This window comes from Nannobrachium achirus (genome assembly GCF_963921795.1).
Source record: "Nannobrachium achirus genome assembly, chromosome: 22".
In the NCBI taxonomy this organism is placed as follows: Eukaryota; Metazoa; Chordata; class Actinopteri; order Myctophiformes; family Myctophidae; genus Nannobrachium; species Nannobrachium achirus.
In genome coordinates, this window is record NC_137829.1 from 32,644,932 (window position 1) to 32,656,141 (window position 11,210).

At 44.8% G+C, this 11,210-nt stretch overlaps 1 protein-coding gene across 1 annotated transcript in view; it reads right to left on the reverse strand.

Annotated features, from left to right (window-relative positions):
• Positions 1–11,210, reverse strand: part of tns1b (tensin 1b) — a gene marked incomplete at its 5' end in the record, with an annotated part of 487,320 nt that overhangs the window by 169,125 nt on the left and 306,985 nt on the right. The window contains one exon of the mRNA XM_080752851.1: positions 5,542–5,789. Coding sequence (XP_080608977.1) covers positions 5,542–5,789 — 248 coding nt within the window. The remainder of the gene's footprint in view (positions 1–5,541; positions 5,790–11,210) is intronic.

Here is an 11,210-nt window from a genome sequence, read left to right on the forward strand (position 1 = left end):
CCTTGTGTGTTATAAATAAAAGTGCCCAAAAGTGGCTTAAACTGTCCATTTGTCTGGTGTTGGTTGAGTTTTGAATCTGGGACCCCACAATATGTATTTTAAAGCGAACATTTGTAACTCCAATTTTGCTTCTGGGGGGGTCCCTGGAACTAAATATTTTGAGATGCGGGTCCGTGGCCAAATAAATATCAGTTTGGGGGTCCTTCACATGAAAAGGTTTGAGAACCACTGACATAGTAGTCTCTGACATAGTAGTCAAGAACAGACTAACTGAGCTCCAGTTAACTCTTTGAGCGCCAGCGCCCTCTAGGGGCCAAAGAATGCCAGCGCATCTCTCATAGGCGAGCGCTTTAGCTTCCAGGACTTCAGCTTCCAGGACCTGACGTGCTCACGTTCATGCACGGCATGGAAATGTCCCGGATGAAGATGCTAACAGAATGGCTATTCCCATTTTGTCATCTAAAAGATCATTTTTGGGCGATTTCGCCGTAAATAAACCTCGCGCCGCTTTCCTAAAACACAAAAAAGAGATATAAGCCTTTAAAGATGCGGTCTTTCATTGGATTAGGCGGAGATTGGCGATTGCGTTCGCAAATTACGGCCGGCCGGGACGTTGTTAGCTTTCGGCTAGTAGCTACAAAAATCAAGCCAGGCTTCAGAAGGCCTCTTATCATTTTATTCATTTAATTAAATAAAGCCGAACTACTTCGGGATCGGCACACTCGTGTACTCATCGGAAGCGGCGCCGAACATCGGGTGAACATTGGGGAGCTCAAAAATGTATTTTAAACCATTTTTAATGGAATATATCGTCGGACAGAGTAGAACGGCTAGCTGGCTAGCGGCTAGCGAGCCAGGACCACCCACGACTCTACAAGCAGCTCGGGGTAAGTGAATTAATAAAAAAAAGATTGTATTGGATTGAAATAAAGCCGAACTAGTTCGGGATCGGCACCAGATGAGTTAAGTGAAAATGACCTTTTCTTTGACGATGGCTGGCGAGATTGCTGACATAGAAACATGGATTTTTTTCTAAAAAAACCTTAGAAGGATTCAAAAGACACTTATAGAATCGGGTCAAAATTTTCACGATTTTTAAAAAATAGCAGATCTACAAGCTCGCAGCGCGGCACTTGGTGCCGCGCTGTGAGCTTGTATATCTGCTATTTTTCAATAGTTAAAGCATAAAATAATGGTACACAATAATGTGTACCCGTTCTAAATGGGTTAATATAAATATAAACATGCCCCACCCATCTGGTGAGCCCCAAATACAATTCTTGGTGGGCCCACAAGGTTTTCAAGTGGGCCTTCCTTGGCCCAGAAAGGGCTGGGAACCTCTGCTCTGATCTGCTCCCTGTCGGTTCAATGCTCCTTTGCTGATTGGTCTCCTCTTTCTGACAACAGGGAAGTCCCTGACTGGATTAAACCTCAGAATTTGTGCCTGGTCGCTTTGTGTGTCGTGCGTGCTTGTGGCTTTCTCACGAGTTGACAACGAGTCAGTGACCAGGGGTGTCGCACCAAATTCTGGGCCCTGGGTACAAGGATTCACTGCGGGCCCCCCATGAATGTTCTTCATAGGGGTCAGAGGGGGGGTTTAACCCATTTAGACTGGGAATGCATTATTACAGATTATTTTGTGCTTTAACTATTGAAAAATAGCAGATAAACAAGATCTGCTATTTTTTTTAAATCATGAACATTTGTGCAAGCCTTTGAATATTTCAAATCCTTCTAAGGTTTTTTGTGTCAGTGGTGCTCAAACTCTTTCATGTGAAGGACCCCCAAAATGATATGTATTTGGCCACGGACCCCCATCTCAAAATATTTAGTTCCAGGAAACCCCCCCCCCCCCCCCCCCCCCCCCCCAAGAAGCAAGATGTTCGCTTAAAAAATACATATTCAAAGATTTGCACACATTTTCACGACTTTTCAAAAATAGCAGATCTACAAGCTCGCAGCTTGTAGCTGTGAGCTTGTATATCTGCTATTTCTCAATAGCTAAAGTATAAAATAATCAAGGCCTCCTCCACTTTGGGCCCTAGTAACTCAGTCCCACTTTTCCCCCCGTTGTGACGCCCCTGTCAGTGACCGTTGCGTGACGCAGCTGAAGGTAATAACGTTAAGTGTGGCTGTGTTTCGTTTAGTGTTCATACTGCGTGTGCCAGCACGGACAGCTGTTGAATCCGGTTAACTCCGAGTTGGCGCACAGAAACACCCTAAACCAAACACGCTCACAATTAACATCATTACCCTCAGCTGCGTTCAACTGTCAAAACGGACACTGTGAAAAGGATCCATTGACCAGAGGCTGAACCAACAACAAATTGAGACAGAACACATAATTCAGAGAGCTTAGAAGTTCTCAAAGAGATGTGTACACTCTCAGAGTTACAGACTTGTAAAGGGGGTCCTAGAATGGGGTTGTGGGGGTCCTAAGAATGCGAGACAAAGGAAGCGAGGAAGGAGAAAGCGAGGAAAGAGGACGGTGGAGGAACAGGGGTGTCTGGACTCGGGCCTACAGCATATTTCCCACATGTGTCGACTGTGAGTAGCCCATGAGAAGATTGCTCATGTCTGGGACTGGGAATCACCCCAGCTTTACTGTACAAATAACCTGCGCTTGTACTGTACATCTGGGCCCACTCAAAACACGCTTACTGGAACTTATTCATCACTGACGATATAGGGAGAAATTGATATCTCACACATGCTCTCTCTATTGTCAACCACAGTAAATATATTCTTCTTTTTCTTTTTTTTTCTTCTTTTTTTTTTGGTCTGTATGAATAAGCTAGTCATTGTTATGTTGGATGGGATAGGGGTGTTTTATACAGTAGGTTGCACTAAAAATTGCAAATAAAATAGTAAACGGTGCATTTATATAGCACCTTTATCCAAGGCACTTTACAGCGTGCAATACATTCACCCATTCACACACATTCATACACCGATGGCAGAGGAAACCATGCAAGGCACCAACCTGCTCATTAGGAGCAATTAGGGGTTCAAAGTCTTGCTCAAGGACACTTTGACACTAACTCTGGGGGAGCCCGGGATCAAACTGGGAAGCAGAGGTTTCCCAAGCGGCCTGCCCCCCCTTAAAACAAACTGTTGTCTTGGATCACCTTGAAGTGATGTTGAACTTTTAGAGAACCTTGGTAGTAAGGGAAAGTTAGCCGAGTGCTTGACCAATCTGGGAATGACGTATCTTAGAGTCTATATGAGTTCAACTATTTACTCAACTTTGTTGCTTGGAGAGGAGATGTTAAGAAACAGAGTAGCCGGCGATCAGGAACACAGACAGGCAAAGATGTTGAGGTGATCAGAGTTTCCAGGTTTATTGCATAGTATGAAGCCCACAGGCCTAAGCCCACAGAACACCCGGTCAGCCGGCCGGCCTCCCGGAAAATACACCCCATACCTACAATATTATGGTCTTTTTAAAGCCAACTCAGAGGCGGACCAACATGTCCAGACGAGCTGAGAAGATTAGCATCTGGTCAATACACTGACTTGAGACTAGATTTAGCATAACCAAATGGTTGCCTAAACAACAGGTTTATCAACACCTCAGTGGGCCACTGGCCCCCAGCTCCTTAGATTAACAAAGGAATGTAAATGATGGCAACACCCTGACACCTGAATAGCTGAGGCAGACAGGCAGGCAGACAGACTTGGTTAAGTACCCCAATGCAAACAACAGCAGTTTGATCCGTACAGTAAGTACAAAATATGTGAGATATGGTTTCAGGATACCGCATTCCTCCCTAATATCACAGACACCTGTGATATTCACAATAACAGTGAAACCATATGCATGTAAATCAGCGGGAAAAAACATAAAAAGAAGAAAAATACAGTTCGACATACTACATACAGATTCAAGATTACATGTACATGTGGTTTACAGGTTCATACATCAATACCATTTCATTCAGTGTGACGGATCTTTGTTTCCTCTTATCTGAAATGTAAAAACATTACTTCCTATAACGTTGCCACACCCATACCAGACTTTCAAAGGAATACATAAAATCCTCTATTAACACTGAAATATCCCTCTTAATGTAGTCACAATTATAACCAGTATACATAATCTAGAAATGGTGGTTTACAATGATACACAAATACATACAAACACTTGTTGATAATAGCTTATTGGCTTTCCACTAATGATCACCAAATAATGAACTTATCAACACATAGTTTTCACAACTTAATCAGAAACAACTTCCTTGTACTTAACATCTTATTGGTTAGCCTAAGCTAAACAATTATTAACTGGCTTGCAAATCGTCCTGACAATTTAGAAAATATGAGATCAAATCTATTAATGCAATCATTACCCTGGCCTTTTAATTTAACAGGTATAGAAAGTCCTACACCCTGCCCAAACAACCAACTTTACACTAATTATCCTAAAAATCAACAAAAACATACACACATATAAACATTACAGTTGTTGATAATAGCATGTTGGCTTTCCTAAATCGAATGAATGCCAAATAATGAACTTTAACACTTATTTGATCATATTCAGACAAAAATAAAAAGAGACAAGACGTGACAATCAATACTCAGAAAAAAACGTGAATTTGTTCTTGGCATCTTGTGGATTAACACTACCAACTGGCTCATCTCGTTTGAACTGAAATACCTTCAACACCACAGAAACCTGACATATGCCTAATAATTGTGTCTAAAACAGAACCTTTTTGACGTGTTTTTACTACTGACAATTTAAGAAATATTAGATCAAATCCATTTTACTTAAAAACACTGTGCTTCAAAGTTGAGAAACAACAGTGTACCACACCATACTAACGGAATTTGAGTAGGGTGACTCCTTTGTTCGGGAAGAACGCAGTACGATCACACGGCTGGGTCAATAGCATAATAATGAACCGAACATACTCTGAGTAATGCCTGGTCCCTTTAAACGCAGGCCATTCCCAGAATCATTCATACATAATAAAAAAGTAATAAAACAAGAAACTATGACCCGCTTTACCCAAACTCTACGTTATATCCGGTGTCGCCCTGTAATATCTCTTCCAGGAAACACAGAATTTAGGCCGCAAAATAGAAAATAATCACAACATTTCGTGGCAAATATACCTTGAAGATCTAGTATAGGGACTCCGATTAATGGTCCCCATGTTCATTTGGTTAGCTCAATATCAACAAAAACATAAAATACATACATACATTTAACTGATTATTATTACATGATATTGAAAAAATAATTGACCTCTTTGTATATGTCGCTTTTGTAGTCTTCTTGCAAAAATGTCCTTGTCTCACCTACTGCCGCTTTGTGGAATGGAATGTCCCGATTGAAAAGTTCCAACACCTCCCTTGGCCCTGCATGGCCTTGGTGGGTGATGCGCTGTACAGACAGCCAGGCAGGAAAGCCCATGATGGACCTCCCTTGGCCCTCAGCTGTTGCTATTGTTCCCGAAAAGTTTTTACTGTCCAACTGGATCCACGACTGGATCTCCTCTTCTCCCCCCTGCGGTGAACCAGACCTGGATTCACCGCACTATTTCTTCTCCAACATCACAGAGGTCCATCTGTGAGGCCATGTAGCGTAGCATCATCACAGCCATGCGCTGCGAGGTTCCTCTGGCTTGCAGATGAGTTGAGTCAGCCGCTGCTGCCGTGGACATCTCTCGCACCCGCGCCGCCGTCTCGCGTCGCGTCGTCGCCATCACCGCCGTTGTAGTGTAAGCCGCCGTCGCCGCGGTCTGCGGGTTCCTCACGTTGCCACCCGTCTGTCCTCCTCCCTCGATCATCGAGACGCTCGTTGACACTGAAGCTACAGCTCCTCAAAAAACCTTCCTCCGTCGAACGCAACAAAGAGGAAAATAGGAAAAAACACACAGCTCTTCCACGGTCCCGAGTCCTTTGACAAAAACGACGCACAAATCAAAATCCTGCCTTCATAGTAAGCCTAAATAGAAAACTCACCACAGGAAAAATACCTGGCGTAGATTAGTACCCATATTTGAGCCCCCCACTATTTATGACGTATCTTAGAGTCTATATGAGTTCAACTATTTACTCAACTTTGTTGCTTGGAGAGGAGATGTTAAGAAACAGAGTAGCCGGCGATCAGGAACACAGACAGGCAAAGATGTTGAGGTGATCAGAGTTTCCAGGTTTATTGCATAGTATGAAGCCCACAGGCCTAAGCCCACAGAACACCCGGTCAGCCGGCCGGCCTCCGGGAAAATACACCCCATACCTACAATATTATGGTCTTTTTAAAGCCAACTCAGAGGCGGACCAACATGTCCAGACGAGCTGAGAAGATTAGCATCTGGTCAATACACTGACTTGAGACTAGATTAGCATAACCAAATGGTTGCCTAAACAACAGGTTTATCAACACCTCAGTGGGCCACTGGCCCCCAGCTCCTTAGATTAACAAAGGGAATGTAAATGATGGCAACACCCTGACACCTGAATAGCTGAGGCAGACAGGCAGGCAGACAGACTTGGTTAAGTACCCCAATGCAAACAACAGCAGTTTGATCCGTACAGTAAGTACAAAATATGTGAGATATGGTTTCAGGATACCGCAGGAACTAAATCATTACCAACAGCTTTCTTCACAGATGTGTTCATAAAGGTGTCTACTATCACCTCTGAGCTTTTCAATCACAACTTTGTGGGAGCAATCAAAGTTGGGGGTATTGGGATACCTGGGCCTGGGATTAAAGGGGATAAAATAAAATAAAAATGGCCAATATGAGCGTATGAGGTGTGTAATTACGGTATTTTTGGGCTGCTGAATCCATTCCAACCATTCGTTTTCAGTTAAAATGACTCCTTGGCCATAAAATAGGCCTAATTGGCTAAGGCTAATTGGCTAAGGCCAATCATGTCAAGTGAAATGGCTGTATTCATATCGTACCAGTAAGACTCCTAATCGGGAGATAAGCGACCGTTGGTCGCTTATCTCCATAAATAGAGCAAAAATGTGTTTTTCCAAAATCTTCCTGATCCATGTTGTTGACATGAGTGTAGACATACTGTGTAGTGATTTTCGTGATTTTAGGGCAAAATCTGAATCGGCCTCATGGTGGCGCTAGAGGGCCATGTGAGAAATGAGGGGTGGGGTCTCCTCGCCGCCAAGGCGGACGAATAGGTACCGGCCCCGGCTCTCCCGGTCGCTCCTAGCCCGAGTTACGGCATTTTATGTGAGCTGCAGTGGCAGGGGGTCCTCACTGGGGGCGCCACCACTTTTGCATCCGTTCTGGAGCACCAGGAGTGGGTGGTCCCCGGGAATGCCCCGTGAGCAGCCCCGTTGGGGTGGTCATTTGGTCATTTTTGCACATTTGGTAATTTTTTACACCTGGGGGTCCCCCAGGGACCTGGGGGTCCCCGAAACTCCGGGGGTCCTTGGAGGTTGTAGTTTTGGCAGGCAAGGAGTGTGTGTGCAAAATCTGGCATGGATCGGGGCAACGGTTGCAGAGATATGAGCAGGGCAAAAGTGTGACGTGTGACGTGTGACAGAGGGAGTGACGGAGGGAGTGACGGAGGGAGTGACGGAGGGACAGCCGGTGGAGGTTTGGATAGTGTGCAAGTAACTGCGACCTACGGTCGCAATTATGAAAAATCAATCGGTCACCGATATCGTAAGGCGAGCGCCACCGCCAGCAAGTAGACGGACCAAAAATGGCATGCAGTACCAGGACTTATTCTTTTCATAACTTTCTTCTCTCTCTCTCTCTCTCTCTCTCTCTCTCTCTCTCTCTCTTATTCTCTCTCTGAATTCTATCACTTTCTTCCCTTTCTGTCTCTATCTCTCACTATCTATCTTACTCCCCCCCTCTCTCCCCCCCCCTCCTCTCCCCCCCTCTCTCTCTCTCTCTCCCCCCCCCCCCCCCTCTCTCTCTCTCTCTCTCTCTCTCTCTCTCTCTCTCTCTCTCTCTCTCTCCTCTCTCTCTCTCTCTCTCTCTCTCTCTCTCTCTCAGACGTGTGGTTTGGTCTGACTCCAGGTCCACCAGCATGTGCCGATTGACCGACCGAGCGGAGCGGAGCCAAGCTGCTTCCATCAGTCAAACAGATGGAGCGATTGCTCGCTCCTCGTTCGTGGTTCGCTCTGAGTGGCGAACCGATGGCACGTTATCGCCACACGCTCAATTACTCCCCCGCGGCGATAGCGCTTTCATACGTTTGGACGAAACCCATGCTGCGAAGCGGTCTAACTATAGGGGAACGCTGGCTGGCTGTTTGTCAAGCGGCTGCCATGATGATTGAGTCTGATCTTCATTAAGCGTGTGGACTCGTTTCTCCTGGACAGATTTAGACGTCGGTGGCATTTGTCCATTTTAACCAAATGTTTGTTTGTCAATTTTGGTTCACACGCCAGTGAAGGCATGTGGTCTCGAGCGGGCACAAACTCATAAATGTTCTGATCTTCTGTCAACTCACAGAAGCCAGTTCACCCCAACCCGACTTAAGCCCCATTTCCACTGTAGGGCCGACCCAGAACTAGAACCCGAACTTTCCAGAACCAAGAACTTTCAAGAACCTGTGAATTCCCGGGACCAGGTTCTGCTTTTGTTTCCATATTACCAGAACTAACCGGGGTCCGAGCAGCAGCGTTGTGGCCCCGCCCATAGGTTCCCAGAACTCAAGTTTAGTTCTACCTCAGGAGCAGGACCGAAAAAAGGTTCCAGGAACCTTGTCTGGAAACGGGGCGTGTGCAATGGAAACAAAACCAGAACCAAACAAATAGGTTCTGGTTCCTGAAAGTTCTGGTTCCACTTGCAGTGAAAAGGGGGCTTTAGTCACCCACAAACCACCAGGTCTGAGGAGTGTTATCTAACTGCCAAGGGCACTGGCACCCCCCATACTTTTATCTCCAACAATTTCACTACACAATCACCAAGAGTGACGCGACAGATATAATGAAGTTACATATAATACGTTTCATTTAGTCGGATATAGAACTCAAGTAAAACACGTTAACCCGCATTGCCCGCTACACAGTAGAATGCTTAGTCGTTCATTTAACTCTGAAGAGAGTAAAAATGGAACCGTGACGGTCCGTTTTGGTTCCATTTTACTCTCTTCTGCGTTTTACCCTGTAGTTCCCTTTAAATCAGATTACACTGGCTGGCGAGATCAAGCATGTTGACTCCACTTACGTCAGCTATGAAAACTGAGAGGCACATTCTGTTACAGTGCAGTGTGAATTCACCCCAAACACATGACGTTATCAAAAAACCTGTGTACGGTACCTCTAAACATGCCTTCGTCTAAGCTGTACATTGAATAAATTGCTTCTGCTATAAGCTGCGCTGTATGGGGGCTATGTTGTAATGCAGTAGGGAACACAAGCCTGTCATGTTGGATTTAGCCGGTATTATGGTGGTGTGGGAAGGAACGTTTGATACAAACTACACGCATAAGACTTGGAAACGTCATGTACACAAGTCAAGTCCCCATGTGCACACATGTAGCCAAATGGCAGTGGTGAAGAAAAGTAACCAACACATTTATTTAAAGGGAACCACCCATTTTCAGTATTGAACTACAGTATGTCATTAATATACCTTTGAGTTGTTATGTGGAAATAAGAAAAAAATTGGGGTTTGGCTTGCAAAGAACACCCCGATCTACAAGCTCACAATGTGTCGCATCGCGATGCATTGACCTTTCTACTTTTGGTACTTTAAGTACATTTTGATACCAATACCTTTGTACTTTTACTCAATTACCGTACATTTAGAATTCCTGACTAGTATTTTCTACATTGAAGTATTGATACTTTACTTAAACATTGTAGTACTTTTCCACCACTGCCAAATGGTCCATGAACACTGAGAGTAGATAACCAATGAGGACTCTTGTAAGATTTATTTGAACCCTCTAGACATGTTACTGGGTGGGAGAGTGTTTTCTGCTGGTGTTTCAGTCTGAGTGTATCAAAGGGTGCGTTCGGAAATGCGCACCGGCGGGTGTGTGCTCAGTGTAGTGAGTGCCTAAACCTAACCCTAATCCTAACCCTAACCTCAGTAAAACTATGCCAAAACCCAATCCTAACCTAAACCTAACCTCAGTAAAACTATGCCTAAAACTAACCCTAACCCTAACCAGACCCGGTGCGCATTTCCGAACGCACCCTTTGATACACTCGGACTGAAACACCAGCACCCCGTTACTGGGTAGTGACTGTCACAAAGACCAGCTCAGAGTGCATAGTGAGTTCATTCCCCAGCCGAGTCATACCAAATACTATAAAAATGGCGCCAAATAGCTCCCTGCTTGGCTCAGCATCAAGGGGGTGAACTGGTGGTCCCTGCGACAGGCTAGCATCATGTCCAAGTGGTGTACTTGTACACAGGGGTGGACTGGAGCGGCATAGACACATGCCTGTAAAAATGTGTACACGACCGTTTACACGCGGACAAGCTGTGACATTTCTCATGGTAAACTGCGACCTTTGGTCGGAATTACCTCATAACCTTTTAAAAATATATATATATATTCATATACCTATATCTCTGAACACCTCTTTCTCGGCAAAACAGTCTGATTGCCGAAATATTCGCCTCTTTTTCTGCAAAACAGTCTGTTTTCCGAAATATTCGCTGCTTATCAAGATTTATTTCTTTTCTGTGCTCGTTTTATCTTCTCCCTAATCTCTGCCTTTTCGATGCGGACACAGAGGGTCCTTGTTCCAGAAATAGACCACCAAACAGGGACCAATAGACCAAATGAGATCCTGAACAACCTGCAGTTATCAGTAAATACACGCTAATACCCCGCTGTCCCGTGCTCCACCGGGAGGACAGGCGCTGCCTTTTGTTCCCCCTCGTCGCTGGGGGATTTCTGGGTGAACTGTGTGTGACATCAGTGGCACTTTAACAACGCCGTTAGTTCAAGTCCAGGGCCAGCGTCAAGAGGGGAGAGGAGAGGAGAGGAGAGGAGAGGAGAGGAGAGGAGAGGAGAGGAGAGGAGAGTTGATTTTGTTGACTAAAACTATGACGAAAAATGTTTGTCGACTGCATTTTTTTCACTGAAGAAAAAAAATAAAAATAAAAAATAAAAACCAAGCTCTCATGACTAAAACTAAGACTAAATATATTGACGATTTCGTCAACAAAATAAAAACTAGACTAAATGTTAGGGAGGGACTAGTGGAGAAGAGAGTCATTGGTTGCTCTCCGGTGTTGCGTGCCGAAAATAGC